General features: G+C 43.6%; 1 protein-coding gene across 6 annotated transcripts in view; it reads right to left on the reverse strand.

The window, feature by feature from the left end:
• Positions 1 to 1,824: 1,824 nt before the first annotated feature.
• LOC110501509 (protein TANC1) overlaps positions 1,825 to 23,291 on the reverse strand; it is a 183,539-nt gene continuing 162,072 nt past the window's right edge. For 3 of the 6 annotated variants that reach the window (XM_090215664.1, XM_036958877.2, XM_036958880.2), the window contains 10 exons: positions 22,742 to 22,820; positions 11,386 to 11,519; positions 11,142 to 11,268; positions 10,658 to 10,833; positions 10,238 to 10,370; positions 8,220 to 8,249; positions 8,010 to 8,101; positions 6,977 to 7,123; positions 6,197 to 6,297; positions 1,825 to 6,011 (listed from right to left, as the gene is read on the reverse strand). In XM_090215664.1, coding sequence (XP_090071790.1) covers positions 4,340 to 6,011; positions 6,197 to 6,297; positions 6,977 to 7,123; positions 8,010 to 8,101; positions 8,220 to 8,249; positions 10,238 to 10,370; positions 10,658 to 10,833; positions 11,142 to 11,268; positions 11,386 to 11,519; positions 22,742 to 22,820 — 2,691 coding nt within the window. In that variant the 3' untranslated portion in view covers positions 1,825 to 4,339. Of the gene's footprint in view, positions 6,012 to 6,196; positions 6,298 to 6,976; positions 7,124 to 8,009; positions 8,102 to 8,206; positions 8,250 to 10,237; positions 10,371 to 10,657; positions 10,834 to 11,141; positions 11,269 to 11,385; positions 11,520 to 22,741; positions 22,821 to 23,291 lie in introns of those variants that run through there. The other 3 variants (XM_090215663.1, XM_036958879.2, XR_016490551.1) reach the window with 2 other exon arrangements.

Below are 23,291 nucleotides of genomic sequence, written 5' to 3' on the forward strand. Positions count from 1 at the left end.
ATCAGAGGAAAAAGCTATATGTTTTTGATAAAACTGTATTAAATATACTGAGATCTATACAAAGATAATCCATCCGGCTGACAGGTGTGGCATATCAAAAAGCTGATTAAACAGTATTATCATTACAGTGGTTTACCTTGTGCTTGAGACAATAACAGGTTACTCTAAAATGTGCAGTTTTGTCACACAACCCAATGCTACAGATGTCTCAAGTTTTGAGGGAGCGTGCAAATGGCACGCTGACTGCACAAATGTCCACCAGAGCTATTGGCAGATAATTTAATGTTAATTTCTCTACCATAAGCCGCCTCCAACGTCGTTTTAGAGAATTTGGCAGTACATCCAACCGGCATCACAACCGCAGACCACGTGCAACCACGCCAGCCCAGGACCTCCACACCTCCACATCCGGCTTCTCCTCCTGCGGGATTGTCTGAGACCAGCCACCCGGACTGCTGATGAAACTGTGTACAGAGTATTTCTCTCTGTAACCCTTTTGTGGGGAAAACCTCATTCTGATTGGCTGCCCTCCCAGGCCTGCGCCCCTGCCCAGTCATCTGAAATCCATTTACTAGGGCATAATTTATTTATTTGAATTGACTGATTTCCATATATGAACTGTAACTCAGTAATGTTGTATTTATATTTTTGAACAGTATATATTCAGATCACCAAATAACTGATTAAAAAACTGTTTTGCAATGAATGTCTACAGTAGCCTCTACAACACTTTTTAGGGTAGCACCATGGTGTAGCTGGAGGACAGCTAGCTTCTGTCCTCCTCTGGGTACAATGACTTTAATACAAAACCGAGGAGGCTCATGGTTCTCACCCCCATCCATAGACTTACACAGTAATTATGACGACCTCCAACCTATCAGAGCTCTTGCAGCATGAACTGACATTTTGTCCACCCAATCAAAGGATCGGATAATTAATCTAGTACTGAAAGCATAAGCTACAGCTAGTTAGCACTGCAGTGCATAAAATGTGGTGAGTAGTTGACTCAAAGAGAGAGAAAGACAATAGTTGGACAGTTATTAACAAATACATTTCTTCAAAAATGAAGGAGAAGCAAGAGGGAGAGAGCTAGCTATGTTTCCTAGTATTTTTTTCACCTTCACTTACTTAGCAAGTTTAGCCTACTCAAACACCCAGCTCAAACAGAGAGGGATGCTATGTTAGCTAGCTGGCTATAGCTATCCAACACTGGAACTCTTCCATGTCAAGGTAAGCATTTGGTTTTATACATTTGTTGCTACCGAGGGCAGCCGGTGTAACTGCTAATGTGCTTGCTGACTGTACTGCATGATTGTAGCGGGTTATTATCTAATATGTTAGTTATATTAGCTATGTTGCCTTTGACGTTAGATAATATGGTGACAACGATGTAGACGGTTAGCAGTTATGATATGAAGGTTTGGCTTGGAAAGATTTTTTTCACTTGGTCACAGACAGCTGATGTGTTGTGCACCGAAGTCAATAACCGAAGTGAAAAAGTATTTGAGTATCATGTAGTAGCCTAAATCTATCAATGTTACATTGAACTGGGTGAATGGAATATGAATGACAGTCATCCAATATGCTGTAATAGACATAAGGCCATGCTCATATTTTTTTTTATCGTCCTCCCTCATCTTAAATGGCACCGGCCGCCACTGATGTACTGACTATGCAGTATAAACAGGTTGTTCTAAAATGTATTGTTGAACTTAGGTCCAAGTTGTTAATGTGCATTCAAACACGCACTAACGTCCTGGACCAGAGCTATGTCGAACTGTGCCTCTTCTTTTCCCTGCCACAATGAGAGCCAGAAGGCCTGTGTTTTCTCAGTGGGACTTTATTTCCCCATTGTGGGTATGGCAGTAATGTTCTATTACAGTATGTGATTTATGGGTAACACAGCTCACAATACTGGAAACATGGCAACCATTGCAAGTAACATGCATATTAAAATATTATCGATGGCCCCACACTCCCCCAAACCTTTTTTGTTTAAATATTTTTTATCTTTATTATAAACTGCAATTGTGGCATGCAATTAAACCAATATTATTTTCACAGAGCTTATTATTGAAATCTTAAAATGTCTTAGTAGCTGTGCAAAAATAACTATATAAAATATATTGCTTTTACAATTAACCAAGCCATAGGCGCTGTAAATAAATTAACCTAGACAGCAACAATAAGCAGATACAGAGAGGATTTAGTTTTTAACGTTATCGGGTGATTCATAGAATGTACAAACATATAAACAAATACATTTTTTAGAACCTTGAACACCGTCTGAACCAAAAGAAAACTCAAAATACACATCAGTTGAACAAGTCAATACACTGACAATGACCTTCACTCAAAAGAAGGACAATTACATATTTACAACGTGAAGACCTAGAACATCCTTAGAACACAGGAATGCCCATCTCAAACATATCCTTACATCTCTTCTATCTACGGTGCATTCAGAAAGTATTCAGACCCCTGGACTTTTTCACATTTTGTTACGTTACAGCCTTATTCTAAAATGGATTACATTTATTTTGTCCCTCATCACTCTACACACACAATATCCCATAATGACAAAGCAAAAACAGGTTTCCAGAAATGCTTGCAAAAGTTTAAACACCCCCGTTCTTCTAGTCTCCCAGTCTTCGCTGCTTAAAAACATGATGCTGCCACCACCATGCTTCACTGTAGGGATGGTGCCTGGTTTCCTCCAGATGTGGCGCTTGGCATTCAGGCCAAAGAGTTCAATCTTGGCTTCATCAGACCAGAGAATCTTGTTTCTCATGGTCTGAGAGTCCTTTAGGTGTCTTTTGTCAAACTCCAAGCGGGCTGTCATGTGCCTTTTACTGAGGAGTGGCTTCTGTCTGGCCACTCTACCATAAAGGCCTGATTGGTGGAGTGCTGCAGAGATGGCTGTCCTTCTGGAAGGGTCTCCCATGTCCATAGAGGAACTCTGGAGCTCTGTCGAGTGACCATTGGGTTCTTGGTCACCTCCCTGACCAAGGACCTTCTCCCCCGATTGCTCAGTTTGGCCGGGCAACCAGATCTAGGAAGAGTGTTGGTGCTTCCAAACTTCCATTTAAGAATGATGGAGGCCAATGTGTTCTTGGGGACCTTCAATGCTGCAGATGTTTTGGTACCCTTCCCCAGAGCTGTGCCTTGACACAATCCTGTCTCGGAGCTCTACGGACCATTCCTTCGACCTCATGGCTTGGTTTCTGCTCTGACATGCACTATCAACTGTGGGACCTTATATAGACAGGTGTGTGCCTTTCCAAATGATGTCCAATCAATTTAATTTACCACAGGTGGACTCCAATAAAGTTGTAGAAACATCTCAAGGATGATCAATGGAAACAGGATGCACCTGAGCTCAATTTCGAGTCTCATAGAAAAGGGTCTGAATACTTATGTAAATAAGATTGTTTTGCAAATGTATTAAAAATAAAAAACTTTCTAAAAACCGTTTTTTGCTTTGTCATTATGGGGTATTCTGTGTATTTTTATGAGGCTGTAATGTAACAAAATGTGGACAAAGTCAAGGGGTCTGAATACTTTCCGAATGCACTGTATATAGCTCCATAATTCTTCCTTCAGCACCATTGACACAATGAACACAGTTCAAATCCCATTTTATGCGTCCCAAATGGCACCCGATTCCCTATGTAGTGCACTACTGTTGACCAGAGTTGGTCAAATGTAGAGCACTATATACGGTGCCATTTGGGATGCACATATTGTTTTATACTCAACCTTCAACAACTCAGTAATAACATTATATTGTATAAGCACTTTACTTAAAGGCCTATGTAAATGCGTAAAGTGCCGGGACTGTTTTGTCTATTAGTACATGCCCAATGACTGTCTCAGTGCAATGTCTCCAGCTTTGCTGAATGACAGGGAGCATGTCGTCCTGTAACAGAAGCAAACAGCCGTATGCATTAGTAGGAAAGAAAGAAATCTGTTCTGTTTCTGCTTCACTCAAAACGCTGCCTGTGGCGGATATTCACCAGGGGGAACAAAATGATTTAAAAGTTTAGACCTAAAACACAATTTTTTGATGGGCTGGGAAAAACTTAAGCAATCCCTCCATTTGGAATTTTTGCTAAGAGATGTGTGTGTTGAGTGTGTGTACAATGTATGTGTGTGTGTGTGTGTGTGTGTGTGTATGTGCATGCATATCTGTGTGTGTATGCGTGTGTGTTGAGTGTTAATGTGTGTCTTGAGTGTGTGTACAATGTGCATGAGTGTGTTGTCTATGTGCGTGTGTATCTGTGTGTGGGTATGAGTGCATGTGTCTTCGTGTGTGTTGAGAGAAGGAGGATACATATCCCTACACATTTGACTCTATGAATGATCGCTTTGGTTTCATTGAGGCTACGTGAATGGCGGGATTATCTCGGGCTAAACTCGGCTGCTTGGGTTTACTGTCCACAAAAGCGTGCGACGGCATGGCCAGTGCTGGCTTGGATTCCTTGTAACAGGTGGCTGCTTGGCAGAACTTCTCTGTGAATTCCTTCGAGTGCATTCCGTTCTGCAGGCTCCCCATAGCACCCTGAGATGGAGCTTTGAGCTGCTCGTAGTAAGTGCTCCCTGTTTTGGCATAAGGTAGCTCACAGTTCGCCCCCGTCGCCTGTAGGCCCATGGCAGACATGGATTGGCACACTAATCCCTCCGAGGAGTGACTCTGCCAGCTGCGGAGGGCTCCGGTGGGGGGCTGAAGGCCCGGGTGGCTCTGGAGTCCTTGGTGCTGCTGTTGCTGCTGCAGTTGTTGCTGCTGAAGAAAGCGTGCCGTCTTGTCCATGATGCCCATGAAGGGCCTGGGTTTCCACTCGCTCGTGCCTCCCTGATTCTGGCCCTGCTTTGCCTTGTCTGTGGTGGTTTTGGTGCGTACATCAGGGCCCTGCAGCTTGCCACTGTCAGACAGGCTACTGCTGGACGCCAGGGAGCTGGTGGAGCTGGACACCCTGATGTTGCTGCCTCCCCCTTGGGAGCATGCCTGGGAGACCCCGTTACCCCCACACTCCTTTCTCTGCTCCTGGCCTGGCCCTGAGGCATCGAGGAGGCCCTGGGGAGACACTAAAGTCAGTGCGTCCAGGGAGGACACAGAGTGGGCAGACAGACGGTCCTGGGCCTTGCAGGAGGAGTAGCTGGTCTGGGACAAGTGCAGGGACTCGCTGTCCCTGTCACAGTGATGGCCCATAGCCATGTTCTGGGACTGCGAAGCAGCAGCAGTGGACAGGCGTTGCTCCCCGTAGACGGGCTCGTCGGGAGGGGGCGGTAGAGGGCTGATGTCGATGCCTAGCCCTGGACCTGGCTTCAGCATGCTGGACATGTGTCGGCTGGGCAGGGGGCTGGAGGGAGCGTACTGGGACTTGGCCCCCGAGGAGCGGCCTCCTGCCTGCAGGGAGCTCATGTGCTGGTTGGTTTTCACTATCTGGGCCTGCTTGGTGGGTTGGAGGACCAGGCCCTGCTGGGCCATGGGCTCTCTGGCCTCCCTGGGGGGGTAGCGGTGGTGACTCAGCCTTCCAGGGCCTGTGAGGCCGGAGGGGGGAGAGCCAGGCCTGGTGTTCTGCTGCTGCGGCAGCTGGGTGGCTAGACTGAGTGAGTCAGGCAGAGTTCTATTGAGGGAGTAGATCTTCTGAGGCCAGGGTTCACCCTTCTCTCCTCTCCTCTCTGAGTGGTGAGACTGCTGAGAAGTCCCCTCCTCCTCTTCCACATCGTTCAACCTCAGAGTGTTCTGTCCATCCAGACCTCTACTGACAGCCACTCTATGCTCCGACACCTCCTCCTCCTCCTCCTCTTCCTCGTGTTCGTGATCAGAGTCGTGGTTGGCCGGAGTCTGGTTGGACGAGGACGTTGCCCCCTGCGGGTTCCCCTGGGTGGTGCTGCGCTGCATCTGCTTACACTCCTCCTCCACACGGGCCAGCAGTCGCCGGATCTCCCGGTTGTTGGGGCACAGCTTTCCAGCTTCGTGCAGGTCAGCCATGGCTGCCGTGAACTGCCTGTGGAGGGATGGAGGGGGGGAGAGGGAGAGCGAGAAGGGCGGTCGTGAGAGAATGAGAGTGACTAAGTGGGTCAGTCGAGAAGTGCAGTACTTCTAAACAAGCCAAACCCCATTCTCCCAATTCATACTAACAATGCCCCCCTAAAAGAGACACTTGAGGCTTCTCCTGATGAATAGCTTTACCTGCTGCTCCTCTTAGCTCGGGCGCGGGCATAATAGGCCTCGTACGATTTGGGTTTCAGCTCCAGGGCCTTTGTAGCAAACTCCTCAGCCATGCCAAAATCCTGTTGCGAGGGAAGGGGAAGATCAATACAACTAACCAATGCAGGGAAATGCAAACGCACATTGTCCAGGGGGCCAGCTCTCTCTCTCACTTTGATTGTTTATGGGAACAAGCTGACATTAGTAATGGGAACAAGCTTTAAATGTAAATGGGAACAAGCTGACTGCCCCAGTAATGACTACAAGCATACTATCGCTTATGGACTTCTAAACAGTTTATCATTTAGCCTCAAATGGCTCAATCAGACTCACTCAACTGGACTCCTAAATAGCTATACTTCTGTCCCAGTAGTAGACAGTATTATTGAATGCATTCAATCTGTTTCTGAGAGCATTGTTTTAAGTTTATGGTACGTTTCATCAATCATAGGCCTGGAACACGGATTTGCTCCAAATTGCGCAGTCTACTACTCTCTAACAGCAGCCACAACAGCCATACTTCTGTCTGGGAAATCATTAGCTTGGACTGTATCTTCTGCTGAGCATTTCTTTCAAACATGTTCAAAAACACACAGCACAACAACAGTTTCATCACCTTAACTATCTTCCATTGTCCCGTGCTACTGTTATACATGACCTGATCACATATTGTGCCTTTTTAACGGAGACCACTGGAAACAAATGTTCAAGTAATTAGAGGAGAAATGTACAGCATTAGAGGATAGACGTGAGGATTCTTACGTTGGTTTTCCTGCGACAGCGGGAGAGGTTGAGGTACAGAGACACCCTCAGCTCTTTGAAGGCCTTTAGGTCATCACCGAACCCTTCCCTGGGAAACTTCCTCAGAGCATACTGGTACCTCTGGGCTGCCTCTTTCATCTTCCCTTTCTGAAGGTGTGTGGGGGGGGGGGGGTGAGTGAGAGAGGATAGGGGGAGAGAGAGGGAGAGAAGGTAGGTTGTCAGATCCTCCCCCAACCCAACTGGCACGTCGCAGCAGCTCACACACAGTCCCTCCCTTTGTCATCAATCACACACAGGTCCCACCTGAGCGGATTGTCCTTTCTGCCACAAAACTCAATCTGTTAAATGTCACGGATCAATCCCAGCTCAAAGGGTGAGTTTGGCGTTGCACACACCCATTCATCTCTGCTGCGTCGCATTGAGCTGCTCAAAATATAACAGTCATTGTTGTTACCTCTCATCCAAATTACAGTGGCCGAGGTGTCCTTTTTATCCAAACACTCCCTCTGATGGCCAATCAATCCAATGACGTCATGTTATACAGTGCGGAAAGTATTCAGACCACTTCACTTTTTTTTTACGTTACAGCCTTATTCTAAAATGGCTTAAATGCATTTTTTTCCTCATCAATCTACACACAATACCTTATTTTTTAAAACAGGTTTTAGACATTTTTGTAAATGTATTAAAAATCAAAAACTGAAAAACATTATTTACATAAGTATTCAGACCCTTTGCTATGAGACTCAAAAATAAGCTTAGGTGCATCCAGTTTGCATTGATCATCCTTGAGATGTTTTTACAACTTGATTGGAGTCCACCGGTGGTAAATTGAATTGATTGGACATGATTTGGAAAGGCACACACCTGTCTATATATGGTCCCACAGTTGACAGTGCATGTGAAAAAGCAAAAACCAAGCCATGAGGTTGAAGGAATTGTACGTAGAGCTCAGAGACAGGATTGTGCCGAGGCACAGATCTGGGGAACATATGGTGCCATTTGGGACGCAAACCTAATCACTTTTCTGTACCTTGTAAAGCACGTTGCCCTCCTCCATAAGCTTCTGCAGGAGAATGATGAGGATGTCAGGCTTGGACGTGGCCATAGCCCAGGCAGCATTCCCTGTTGGTCCACACAGACATACACACACAGAGTAGAGTTACACCACTGCCGCTCCCCGACCCACGGACTATATTCACTAGGAAATTGGTAACAAGGTAAAGTTACCTAAAGATTGTACCTGATCGATCATAAGGCGACGTTCTGTAGCCTTACGGTTACATTGAAAGCAGTTTAGAAGAAGAGAAAAAGGATGAGAGATTGAAGGAAGGAGGGAAGGAATCATGCAAAGAGAAAAGCATTCAGAAAGGCAGAAGATCATTTGAAACTGCTATGGCTATAAAATGTGATTTATTCATTTTGGACCTTTCCAAGCTTAAATTGCCTCACGTTTTCTGCTTTTGTGTCGACCATTTTATTTCCTGCACTGATAATACTGAGAGAGTTTGCCAGTGGATATACTGTACCTATAATTGCATTGATATGAAACAAAATGGTGATTTGCTGGTCGTAAAGGCAATTGAGATGATAGAGACTGATAGCATTGTGTGCTAAGAGCAGACTACATTGCTACCAGGGCAAGGGGAGAGGGTTGGAGGTATTGGCCATTAGCTAACTCTGGGTGAGGTGCCTGGCTGGCCCACACTGCAGATGTAAAATGAGGCAGATAAGCTCTAGGCTTAGATAGCTCAGTGAATGTCATTTTGGTGATAAGTCACTTTCTCAAATTAGCACGCCGGCACACCTTTGGGAGAAAGGAAACTCACAAACACACAAAGAGAGCGCGAGGGAGAGAGAGAGAGACGGTACACATTAGAGTTGGGCGGTCTTCCAGATTTTCATACCGTCATACCATTTCTGTACCACACCGGGGTAAACGATATTACCGAAAGTGCACACAAAAAAAATAATTATTGATTTAACGTCTCTCCTGTAACCAAAAAGATTGATATTGACATCTAGCCACGTAGCTAGCAAGTTAGCAAACCAAATACATAGCTGCTACCATGAGTTGGATATGATTTATTTGACACATCTTAACATTATAGTTCTACTTAACTTATAGTTCTAAGCAGTGGCGTAGTATGCACCCCCGCCCAACCTCCAATAATAATAATCATTTAAATGGTATATGGCCCAAGCCTACTACACACTAGGTGAATCCTGGTTGAAATCTGTTCAGTGTCATTGCCCTTGAATTTAGCACTAGGTTTGGGTAATATTACCATAGTATCGTCTATTGAGGATGACCGACATCCTCCATACAGACGATACCTATTTCAACTTGACTGGCACCGCGCAGTAAAGAGCAGGGCAGTGCATGGGTGACATTCCGAGTAGACCGCCTATATTCCTATTTGCTATAGCCTACTTCCAAAAAACATGTTATACTTACAGAATGCAAGAGAACAGTGTAGAATAACTTAAATATGGTAGACCTAAGGTAATAATGAGAGATCAACAACAATAGAAAGATAGAAAACAAATCTATTCTTACAGCTTTATTTTGAATGACCAACACTACAGACAAGTGAAATTGAGCAAACAATACCAAGATGGGAAAATTGAATGAGAAGTCAAAAGAAAAAAAGCCTAGAACTGAGAAAAGGTTATGAATGAAACGATGCGCAACCTAGAGTTGGGCTAGGCCTGTTTCCATATTATTCTAAAAATATGCAAACTACTGACATATAGCCTAGGCCAAGAGAGGAGCATGAGGCAAAAATGCTAATCATTTGATAATTATCCAGTTCTGAGGACAGAAGAGTTGCTTGCTCTGCAGCCCATGGTGATTTAACTAGTAACCTATTCCAGAGTTGCCCTACTCAATCACTTTTGTCATGGCCGTGATACCTCTCGTCCCTCCCGTAGCATGTGCGCTTGTTTATGTATCATTTTTTTTGGGGGGGGGGGGGGTGTGTAACATTGTCTATTGGCCAATTTTATAAGTACAGAATCACGATAGGACATTATTTCAAATTTCAGATTTTGGCACTGAGCATCCAGATTCCATGGCGATAACCTCATTATATTTAGTAAGACTGAAGTCTTACTAAGGCTCAAGTCACCTTTCTCTCATTACTATTGTAAAGCCAAAGTAGTTCAATCACTAGACTTTAAGATTGTAGGAAAGAACACTGTAAGAACAGTGTATCTAGAAACCAACACAAATTATAGTTACAGTTCTTAGTTTCTTACCCAGTTTAGCCCCCTTCTTCAGCAGGGTCACCACTACCGATGTGTTCCGACACCCTATCGCCCGGTCCAACGGCCTCATACCACTGTAGTCTACATGCTCTATCACGGCTCCTTTCTCCACCAGGTAATGGACCTTCACAACCGGAGCAACACAGTCAAACACACACTCTTAAGTCCCCTACAGTCAGAACAAACACTCTTAACTCTCCTATAGATCCGTGGTAATTCCCAGCAGTGTGTGTCTCATAAGGAGACCCAGAGCACTTGTGTTGGGCCTAACTAAGGGGCAGGCCTAGTGAGACCGATTTAGACTGAGCATAATAACTGTCTGTCTGTCTCTATCTCGTCTGTCTTCCTGTCCCGTCCGTCCGTCTGCCTGTCTGTCAGTCTCACTGTCTGTCAATTTATCTCGCTACTCACAATCTCTGCGTCGCCGTAGAAGGCGGCCAGGTCCAGCGGAGTCCGTCCATTCTTGTCTGTGTGGTCTATGACCGCACCCTTCTCCACCAGAAACTGCACAACGTTCTTATGTCCTTTCAAACACGCCCAGCTCATGGGCGTTAACCCTTCCTTGTCCATCGACGTCAACGACGCACCTAGTGAAGAATAAATCAAGCATTCAACAGCAGATTTATCAAAACCACAGCATATGACCTTCACTCAACAAACCATTCAATATTTGGATACTTTTGAATTTGGATTGAATCTGACTTTAGAGAAAGAGCAGACTGGTTTACATTGTGACGGCTGACACGGTCTACGTCCCAAATGGCACCCTATTTCCTATACAGTGCACTACTTTTGGGACTCCTATGAGCCCCGGTAAAAAAATAGTGCACTATAAAGGCTATAGGGTGCCATTTGGGATGCAGGCATGATCTAGCGTAGCATCGTGGTAGCTCACCCTTTGACAGCAGAAAGTCGGCAGTGCTCAGGTGGCCCTCGCACGCCGCCACCATTAGTAGTGTCCGTCCCTGTTTGTCACTGATGTTCACGTCAGCACCATCCTGCTGCAGCAGCAGCTCTGCAATCTAACCCGCACACACGCGCACAAACAGACGTGAACTCCACTTCCTCGGGGTAAATCATCAAGGTTCCTTTGACGTGTAACTGTAGTTTGAGGCAATATGATCGTGTGTGTGTCTCACCTGCCAGTGTCCTTGTCTGACAGCACAGAAGAGAGGGAAGACCCCCCTGCGGTTGACCTGCTGCACCATGGCCCCGTGCTCCAGCAGGAAGCCACACACGTCCATCTTGCCCCGACCCGCCGCCGCTGTCAGAGCTGAGGAGACCAGAGGAAAGGGGTCAGGACTGGACCCGGGTCAGCTAGGGCACTACTGCACCAATGGTGAGACCTCACACATACACAGGACAGGGTCTGGCTCGCTCGAGACAGGGCCTGCTCCCTCTAGTCCACATTTAAGTTGAAAACATACAGCATTTAGTTGTCTATCCACTGAGTGCCGATAATTGGACTAAAACACAATTCAATATTATTTCCTTCTTGACAATATAACATAATTTAGAGGGAAAACACAAGTGTCTGAATTTTAAATCGAGGCTGATAAAGCCAACCTGTAGGAAACAATACTGTCTTGATTGTATTGTTGTTTGCAAATCTATGTGAAATCTTATCTCTTGGAAACTTGTATTGTGCCTGTCATTACTTGACAAAAATAAACATAATACAGGTGATCAGGAAGTTTGGCTGTTTACCCAGAAACCGTCCCAATGTTACACGAACGCACACACATTATGTATATAGGTATGCCATTAATACAAATACCGGAATTGTTAACTTGTGCCAAGAGAGAAAGCTTTGAGACTTGAGTAGTGATCTTATCTAATGTCTAGCAGAATAGCGGGTCCAAAATGATGACAACAGGGAAAAAACTCAATAAGATACCATTCGTTTGCTGGTACATCTTACATACTAAGATGCATTGAAAATAATACTACAGTCCATGTGTTTCTCATCTCCTGATTAGCACACTGAGCCATAGTCGTAGGCCCACATTCAGTGGATACTATACTTTTACTATGAGATGTGGTAGATTTAAGCAATAAGGGAGGGACTCCCGAGGGAGTGTGGTATAAGGCCAATATACCACGGCTAAGGGCTGCTCTTATGCACGACGCAACGCTGAATGCCTAGACACAGCCCTTACCCGTGGTATATTGGCCATATTTCACAACCCCATGAGGTGCCTTATTGCTATTATAAACTGGTTACCAACATAATTAGATCAGTAAAAATAAATGTTTTGTCATACCCGTGGTATACGGTCTGATATACCACAGCTGTCAGCATTCAGGGCTCGAACCACCCAGTTCATAATCAGATTCAAGTCTTGGATGAAAGTTGGTATCCGAACAATAAACCCACACAGAGAGAGACTGGTGGTGCATTCGGATTCACCTCAGGAAAACGAAAGACCCAGAGCACCTGTCTCAGGCTGAGGGGCATCATCCATCATGATGGGAGTGTGAGCGGAGGGCCGTTACGTCTCAGCCAACCACAACCTCCATCTGCTCCCCTAGCATATCTCCTCAGACCAGAGAGACTATGGGATGCTTCCCAAATAGCACCCTACTCTCTATGTAGCACACTACTTTTGACCAGGGCCCATAGGGAATAGGGTGCCACTTGGGATACACCCTCTGGAACAACAGCAGTCGAAGACGGACATTATTGTTACTGTGCGCTCTTGATAGAATCCTATGTGCCTCTATTAGTCGAACATTAGGGAACACCCAATGAAAGGTTTGGTCTGTATACTACTTTCAAACCCTACAGGAGACCTCAGTGGCATCCATCTATGATCTTCCAAGGCCAATTCAATGTGTTTGATCTTCTCTCTGATCTCACAAACGTGTCTCTTTACTGTGCCCATTCCCTCTATCTCGGTCTCTCCCTCCATCCTTCCTTCCCTCCTTCATAGAGCCAGGCAGATTTATATCTTAGTCATGTTCTGTAATAAGCCACTCAACTTTATCTTTTCTCCTAATCTGCCTCTCTCTCCGGTCTGGCCCACTAAGACTGGTGTCCTGAGGGGTGGACTGAAAAATCACTGACTGATAAACAGACCAAACACGGACAGACCGGTCCTCTTCCTGACCAAACTATCCCAAAGGCTGAAAGACTGCGCGCCAAATGGCAGCCAATTCCCAATAATTGTACACTACTTTTGACCAGAAGAACCCTATAGGCCCTGGTCAAAAGTAGTGCACAGTGTCCCGCATCAGTTCGTAAACAAGCACTAGTCGCTCAAATGTAGTTGATATTGCCATTTTAGGAGACAATTGCTGGGCTAACAAACTGGAGAAGCAGGGTCCCAGCTGTATCTGTCAGTCAAGGACACCTCAGCAACATACAGTATCTATCACATGAAGACCTACTTCCTGACTGTGGCATCATGGGAGCTGCGGCCTGTTTCTATAGGTCTAGGTCATTACAAGTTCACTCCACTAGCAGAGAAACTACTCGCTGACATATCATCCTGGTGTGCGTCCTCCCACCTGGGACTGGCATCCTTGACTTTGGTGTCACGACTGTGGTGTTTCCACACCGCTCTGCACGCTTGTCGACATACTCCGTAAGAGAAACAGCTCTCTCTCACCCCCCCTGTGTCGGGATGAATGACTGATGGGCGAGCGGCGCACGCAACAACCCACCGCCGTGTAAATAATTAAACACAACCAAACACTTAGAACACAGCCAACTAAACACCACATGTCTTAAACACCTCCTATAAACGGGGGTGATTTCATCATTTAAAAAGATTCTTACAGGCATAATTACAGTGTATGAAAAGACAATATACGAGGCTACACCCAGTGGCGCAACTGAATATTTCATGATAATGAGAAGTTGATCTCATCGTTTCATTAAGTAATGTAGAAAATGTCAGGGCCGCTGTTTGACTTGGCCACTGCATTACTCATTTGTGGCGTGTACAATTTAGAACATGCACAAACCTCTTTTACAGATGGAAAACAACCTCCATTTGTCCATTTCTACAGAAACCATATAACCTCACAATAGCTCCTCTCTTGTAACTTGAGATATATGCTACGTGATCACAAAGGTTATACCGCACTGTGTCTATTTGTCTTTCCCCTAATCTTTTCAACTGCTGCCGACTTATTCACATCTATTCTACAAAGAAGACACCACTATTACCCTTTCTCCTTCCCAGAGGTAAAACTCTGTCATTCTGAGGAGGGATTTTACATGATAGTGCCAACACAGAGACGTAATCCAATCTCTCGCTATCCAAACAAAGTACAGTGGGCCTATTTGCATAAAGATGTTATTCCTTTCACACTTTGCCTTTCAAATATGAAATTATATTTCTCTGACAGGTTGTTAACTGAAGGAATTTGTTCAGCGCTGTAGCGATGAATGTCAATTTTCGGGAGGGTATTTCACCTGGGCCATCTTACGGAGTTTTCTCCTGCTGTATATCTCCATATAGGCCTCTGGATTAGGTTTATAAACCCTCAAACAAAATTCATATAAAAGACTTCAGGCTGTGATATTCACTTGCAGTATTTCTAAGGCCGAACCAGTTCTGCTGCCTATGCCGTATCCACAACATTTAAGTGTAGATGTTATTTTCTATATAGCCCTGTGATGGCTCTCCATTGAATTACAACCCAATCATACCCGCAAAGAGGCATTGAATACAGCCATTTAAGTGGAGCTCCCAAGTGGTCAGGAAGAGTGCAGAGAAGCGTAGCCTCTTCGTTTGCTAAAATACATATTTTCAAAGAGTTTAAACCAACCCCAGTGCCCAAAATAATGCACATTTGCCTATCTTCTCGAATACAAAGTGTTGCTTTGAATGAGCCTAGTGCCAGGTGGGTGCAATTAGCTTTCAAAACGCGTTCATTTGCGGAGATGGGTGTTGGAGCGCGTCTCCTTGTTTTAGCTCGCTGGTGTTGTGCCTGGCGTCATGGGGCCACCTGTGACCTGTATTAGCCTGGAACGGATGGGAGTCCAGGTGAATACATAGAGCATCCAGGTGAATACATCCAGGTGAATACATAGAGCATCCAGGTGAATACATCCAGGTGAATACATAGAGCTCAGAGGTACAGTAAATGTTGGATCACTGTCAGCTACAGCTTGGACATAAATATTTTTTGCATCTGAGCTCCTAGAGTGTGTGGCTCTCCTTTATTTTTTAAGTGTTCCACTCCGCTAGCCAGCACCTCGCCTAAATAGGTGTGCGTTTCTTTCACCTCTAGCTACAGCAGGTGGCACATACTGGATGACTTTGAGAATGAAGGCAAGCATGACTACTGATTATTCACAGCAATGGTCATGTTTACAGGGCCACCAGCCAAGGCCTGGGTGTAAATCCGCTCAGTTTAAAACACACCATACACACCCGCCTACCCGTTATAATAAATTAGCATTTTGTCCTATACCTCTTGCACTACCGTCTAAACAAGTAAAAATAAAGTAGGCCTCTATCCTTCTCTAAGTAGGAAACAAAGTAGGTGGTGGGGGTGTGAACAGAAATGTTGTTATGCAGCAGTGTGATGATGTAACAAGGTGCAAAACATGAAGCAGCACTTTATGATTAAAAAAATAAAAGGTTTCTGGCCCAATCTAAAATAACACTGGCCCATTCCTCAGCCCTACGAACACGCAGCCCCTAAGATGGAAAGCAGCCGTTTCCAGAGAAGAAGGGCCATTTCGAAAGGGGATATCTTTGTCCCTAGGATGTAATAAGCTTCAAAGCCCTTCAGCACTTTTTTTGGCCAGGAAATGTATTTTGCAGAAGCAGCACCAGTTAGCAGCAGTAGCACTGAGGAGAACGCATCATCGGTGTCCAAAATGGCACCCTATTCCCTATGTAGTGCACTACTTTTGACAAGGGCCCATTGGGCTCTGGTCTAAAGTAGTGCACTATAGGGAATAGGGTACTATTTGTGATGCAGTAGCCTTTCTCCCCTAGACCTAATGGGCTGACCTACATCTCAGAGCCATTTGTTACTGCTAGGCTGGCTGTCTACACCAACCTGGCATACTACTGAGGCCACAGAGAGACTATTGTTCACATTCTCTCATCATTAGATTGTGTGCTCTAAATTTTCTCCCTCTCTCACCATTAGACTGTGTGCTCTAAAAAAACACACACATCATTAAATGAGCTGCCCGAATGATGAAGAGTTGGGAAATTCTGGACCATTTGAAAATTTCTGAGCAACAGTTGGTCACCATGATCATATAAAATGGGTTTCTTTATTCTTGGGCCTTACAAGTGAAGTTCTGCTACTTGGAACACTTAACAGACACTCACAGATCCCGCTCTGTGCTGTTGTACTCTCATCTTTAACGGACTACCTCAGAGAAGAGAATCTGTGGTGTCAGTCTCTGTCTGTCTTTATCTCCAGTGTGCAGCTTTCCACAAGAGGCCAAGATGATAACAAAAACCACAAGAAGAATTTCTAAAAAGCTGTACTGCTGTAGCCAGCATTTCCCTATGGACCCTGGTGAAAAGTAGTGCACTATTAATGGAATAGTGTGCCATTTGGGAAACAGTATCCTAACGATGTGTGTTTACTCATTCAGTACACAGAAATGCTGCACCAACAATGGTGATGGTACTGGTAAGTTGTAATGTTAATAAGCATGGGGGTACTGTGACGGTGGCAAATGTTTCAAACCCATCCCAGAACTCAGACCATTTTAATACTTCCATACCCAGAGGCCTCGTCTTTATTTTTACTTGAATTAAAACAGACATTTGATTTATTCAGCACTTCTATGACAACCCTGCTGACTCATAGATATGACAACAGACTCCTGCTTATAGTCTGTGTCCCAAATGGCACCCTGTTCCCTATATAGTGCACTACTTTTGACCAGGGAATACGGTGCAATGGGCCCTGGCCAAAAATAGTGCACTATATATGGAATTAAGGTGCCATTTGGGATGCAGCTTAGACTTTTGTTCCCTGTTCCACTTGGCTTCCTGCACCATTACCAGGATCAATCTTAAATTGCTTTGACCTGCAGCCACTCCCTGCCAGTGCCAGCTCCATTTCTCCTGCTCCTGCTTTCTGTCTCTCAGCTGTTTTTTTATTTTTTAGATTGGTCCCACATTTGCTACCTCCTCCAAATGAGTTCCAGCAAATACATTCAGATGGCCATTAATTAGGCAATTTGGGACGTGTACATACATGGACTTTGAAATTATTCCGAAAGTATTCACACCTCTTGACTTTTTTCACATTTTGTTGTGTTACAAAGATTAAAATGAATTTAATTGTCATTTTTTTATTTAAAAAAAATCCACTTTTTATTTGTATTAATGGAATAAATTAGTTAAGTATTCAACCCCTGAGTCAATACATGTTAGAATCACCTTTGGCAGCGATTACAGATGTGAGTCTTTTGGGGTAAGTCTCTAAGAGCTTTGCAAACCTGGATTGTACAATATTTGATCACTATTAAAAAAAAAAACATTTCAAGCTCTGTTAAGTTGATTGTTGATCAGCCATTTTCAAGTCTTGCCATAGATTTCCAAGCAGATTGAAGTGAAAACTGTAACAAGGCCACTCAGGAACATTCAATGTCATCTAGGTAGGTATATTTGGCCTTGCGGTTTACAATGCCTGTAGAAAGTGTAAAAAATGTGTTACAGCCTGAATTTAAAAATGATTAAATTGAGAATGTTTATCACTGGCCTACACACAATAACCCATAATGTCAAAGTGGAATGATGTTTTTAATTTATTTTACAAATGAATGAAACATGAAAAGCTGAATTGTCTTGCTTCAATTCAACCCCGTTGGTGAGCCTAAAGTTCAGGAGTGAACATTTGCTTAACAAGTATACAGTGCCTTGCGAAAGTATTCGGCCCCCTTGAACTTTGCGACCCTTTGCCACATTTCAGGCTTCAAACATAAAGATATAAAACTGTATTTTTTTGTGAAGAATCAACAACAAGTGGGACACAATCATGAAGTGGAACGACATTTATTGGATATTTCAAACTTTTTTAACAAATCAAAAACTGAAAAATTGGACGTGTAAAATTATTCAGCCCCCTTAAGTTAATACTTTGTAGCGCCACCTGCGATTACAGCTGTAAGTCGCTTGGGGTATGTCTCTATCAGTTTTGCACATCGAGAGACTGACATTTTTTCCCATTCCTCCTTGCAAAACAGCTCGAGCTCAGTGAGGTTGGATGGAGAGCATTTGTGAACAGCAGTTTTCAGTTCTTTCCACAGATTCTCGATTGGATTCAGGTCTGGACTTTGACTTGGCCATTCTAACACCTGGATATGTTTATTTTTGAACCATTCCATTGTAGATTTTGCTTAATGTTTTGGATCATTGTCTTATTGGAAGACAAATCTCCGTCCCAGTCTCAGGTCTTTTGCAGACTCCATCAGGTTTTCTTCCGAATGGTCCTGTATTTGGCTCCATCCATCTTCCCATCAATTTTAACCATCTTCCCTGTCCCTGCTGAAGAAAAGCAGGCCCAAACCATGATGCTGCCACCACCATGTTTGACAGTGGGGATGGTGTGTTCAGCTGTGTTGCTTTTACGCCAAACATAACGTTTTGCATTGTTGCCAAAAAGTTCAATTTTGGTTTCATCTGACCAGAGCACCTTCTTCCACATGTTTGGTGTGTCTCCCAGGTGGCTTGTGGCAAACTTTAAACAACACTTTTTATGGATATCTTTAAGAAATGGCTTTCTTCTTGCCACTCTTCCATAAAGGCCAGATTTGTGCAATATACGACTGATTGTTGTCCTATGGACAGTCTCCCACCTCAGCTGTAGATCTCTGCAGTTCATCCAGAGTGATCATGGGCCTCTTGGCTGCATCTCTGATCAGTCTTCTCCTTGTATGAGCTGAAAGTTTAGAGGGACGGCCAGGTCTTGGTAGATTTGCAGTGGTCTGATACTCCTTCCATTTCAATATTATCGCTTGCACAGTGCTCCTTGGGATGTTTAAAGCTTGGGAAATATTTTTGTATCCAAATCCGGCTTTAAACTTCTTCACAACAGTATCTCGGACCTGCCTGGTGTGTTCCTTGTTCTTCATGATGCTCTCTGCACTTTTAACGGACCTCTGAGACTATCACAGTGCAGGTGCATTTATACGGAGACTTGATTACACACAGGTGGATTGTATTTATCATCATTAGTCATTTAGGTCAACATTGGATCATTCAGAGATCCTCACTGAACTTCTGGAGAGAGTTTGCTGCACTGAAAGTAAAGGGGCTGAATAATTTTGCACGCCCAATTTTTGATTTGTTAAAAAAGTTTGAAATATCCAATAAATGTCGTTCCACTTCATGATTGTGTCCCACTTGTTGTTGATTCTTCACAAAAAGTTTTATATCTTTATGTTTGAAGCCTGAAATGTGGCAAAAGGTTGCAAAGTTCAAGGGGGCCGAATACTTTCGCAAGGCACTGTAAGTTGCATGGACTCACTTCTAAAAACATGTTTTTACTTTGTAATTATGGGTTATTGTGTGTAGATGAGTGAGGAAAATGTAATCCATTTTTAATTCAGGCTGTAACGCAACAGAATGTGAAATGAGTCTAGGGGTTTGAATACTTTCTGAAGGCACTGTAGGTTATTGTCCAGCTGAAAGGGGGATTTGTTTCCTAGTGTCTGTTGGAAAGCAGACTGAACCAGGTTTTCCTCCAGGACTTTGTCTGTGCTTAGCTCGATTCCGTTTATTTTTATCCTAAAACACTCCCTAGTCCTTGCCAATGACAGGCATAACCATAACATGATACTTATTATCTGAATTGTTAAGCCAATTTTTGATCCTGAAGTTATGTAGGCTTGCCATAACAAAGGTGTTGTCTACTTATTGACTCAAGACATTTCAGATTTCATTTTGCTTTAATTTGTAAAGAATTGCTAAAAACTTTATTCCATTTTGACATTGTGGGGTATTGTGTGTAGGCCAGTGTCACAAAATCTAAATATAATCAATTTTAAATTCAGGCTGTATTAACAAAACGTGGAAAAAGTAAAGGGGCGTCAATACTTTCTGAAGGCACTGTACTGTAACTATTGATTCTTGAAGAATATAACTTATACATTTCTTGTTTGAATCTGTTTTCCCCTCTAAGTCCTAAGACTTCGACCTTTCCCAACATCTGCAGTATTACCACTGGGACTAAATTATTAATTTCAGATCTTTAACAGAAACTAAAGCTCTGGCTTGACTCCTACTAAGAGGAATATATGAGCAGGTGTGTTTTAATGGCAGAGGAGAAAAACAGGACAAATGGCTTGGCATGACCTAAATGGACAATGTACTGCACCGATGACTCAGTGCTTAGAATGGACTGCTGGGAGCGATGCCTGTAATTCTGCTCTAAAGTAGAAAATCACTCAGTTAGCACTACCGATACAGGATAGCCTGACGACTCTCCATCCAGATAAAAGCCCAAATGAACAAAGCAGGGACGCTTTTAAGGGAAGGAGAAAAGGAAAATTGGACAGGCTTTAAAAGTACAAATGACTGCATATTTGCGGAAATGTGAACTACTACATCAGGGATTATATACTAGATTCAGCCGCAGGCCAATTTTTTGCTGAGCAGATGGTCAGGGGGCCGGAACATAATTACAAATTATTAGCAAATTGACAGCAAGAAGCCCAAACAAATATAATATTTGACTAAAACAATCATTACAAACCTTGCTTACATTTGTATACGATCACATATACAGTTGAAGTCGGAAGTTTACATACACTTAGGTTGGAGTCATTAAAACTCCTTTTTCAACCAGTAATTTTTCCAACAATTGTTTACAGACAGATTATTTCACTTATAATTCACTGTATCACAATTCCAGTGGGTCAGAAGTTTACATACACTAAGTTGACTGTGCCTTCAAATAGCTTGGAAAATTCAAAAAAATTACATCATGGCTTTAGAAGCTTCTGATAGGCTAATTGACATCATTTGAGTCAATTGGAGGTGTACCTGTGGATGTATTTCAAGGCCTACCTTCAAACTCAGTGTCTCTTTGCTTGACATCATGGGAAAATCAAAAGAAATCAGCCAAAACCTCAGAAAAATAATTGAGACCTCCACAAGTCTGGTTCATCCTTGGGAGCATTTTCCAAACGCCTGAAGGTACCACGTTCATCTGTACAAACAATAGTACGCAAGTATAAACACCATGGGACCACGCAGCCGTCATACCGCTCAGGAAGAAGACGCGTTCTGTCTCCTAGAGATGAACATACGTTTGTGCGAAAAGTGCAAATCAATCCCAGAACAGCAAAAGACCTTGTGAAGATGCTGGAGGAAACAGGTACAACAGTATCTATATCCACAGTTTAACGGGTCCTATATAGACATAACCTGAAAGGCCGCTCAGCATGGAAGAAGCCACTGCTCCAAAACCGCCATAAAAACTCCCGACTACGGTTTGCAACTGCACATGGGGACAAAGATCGTACTTTTTGGAGAAATGTCCTCTGGTCTGATGAAACAAAAATTGAACTGTTTGGCTATAATGGCCATCGTTATGTTTGGAGGAAAAAGGGGGAGGCTTGCAGGTCGAAGAACACCATCCCAACCGTGAAGCACGGGGGTGGCAGCATCATGTTGTGGGGGTGCTATGCTGCAGGAGGGACTGGTGCACTTCACAAAATAGATGGCATCATGAGGGTGGAAAATTACGCGGATATATTGAAGCAACATCTCAAGACATCAGTCAGGAAGTTGAAGCTTGGTCGCAAAGGGGTCTTCCAAATGGACAATGACCCCAAGCATACTTCCAAAGTTGTGGCAAAATGGTTTAAGGACAACAAAGTCAAGGTATTGGAGTGGTCATCACAAAGCCCTGACCTCAATCCCATAGAAAATGTGTGGGCAGAATTGAAAAAGCATGTGCGAGCAATGAGGCCTACAAACCTGACTACGTTACACCAGCTCTGTCAGGAGGAATGGGCCAAAATTCACCCAACTTATTGTGGGAAGCTTGTGGAAGGCTACCTGAAACGTTTGACCAAAGTTAAACAATTTAAAGGCAATGCTACCAAATACTAATTGAGTGTACGTAAACTTCTGACCCACTGGGATGTGATGAAAGAAATAAAAGCTGAAATAAATAATTCTCTCTACCATTATTCTGACATTTCACATTCTTAAAATAAAGTGGTAATCCTAAGTGACCTAAGACAGGGATTTTTTTTACAGAGGTTAAATGTCAGGAATTGTGAAAAACTGAGTTTAAATATAGTTGGCTAAGGTGTATGTAAACTTCCGACTTCAACTGTATATCTCTACTATGCGTGAGAATACTTTGGAACAGATTTCCAAAGTTAGTGTTTTTACAGTTTTAAATTTTTTAAAGACTAAATAATTAAATAAAATCACCCACGGGCCAAATTGGGGCATCATTTCAGCAGTAATGTTCCACACTGATACTCCACCAGGTGATAACACAAAGGGAGGGGTATAATAGAAGAAAAATAGAGAGAACACATACCTGTTTCTCCCCATAGAGTGTCATGGCCATCAATTTGCACGCAATGCTCGTTATTCAACACCAACAAGCCTCTGACAACCTGTCGAATGAGAAATGTTGATTAATGACACAGAATCCAAGCATCAAATAAAGCCTTGAGTTAGTTCTACGGCGCGCTGATTACATTGCAGGAAAACCGGAGCGATGAAACAACTTCAGCGAATCGATAAAATGCTGCCCGAGCAAATGATGCTTCTCTGGCGCATGATAAATTAATCATGGTGGACTAGAGCGCTGATGCCTGGACTATAGTGGCTGTATAGTGTCTATAGTAGATATTTGTCAGTGCTGTGCAGTACAGGTTCAGTGGTATTAATACCTTAATAGTGTTAACTAGCCCTTTTGTCTGTGCTCTCCTTTATTCTCCTCTTTTACTGGGCCCTTGGTGGAGGTGGTGGTCGATAGCTCACTCCGACCCACTTCTATAATACTGTTGAGCCCCAGCCTTAGTGTGTAGGCCTAACGGTATCGCAGCCCTCTTAATGAGGAGCAGGCCAGAATCTACCAAAGC

The sequence above is a fragment of the Oncorhynchus mykiss genome, chromosome 22 (genome assembly GCF_057628025.1).
Source record: "Oncorhynchus mykiss isolate SJ-2025 chromosome 22, ASM5762802v1, whole genome shotgun sequence".
Classification (NCBI taxonomy): Eukaryota; Metazoa; Chordata; class Actinopteri; order Salmoniformes; family Salmonidae; genus Oncorhynchus; species Oncorhynchus mykiss.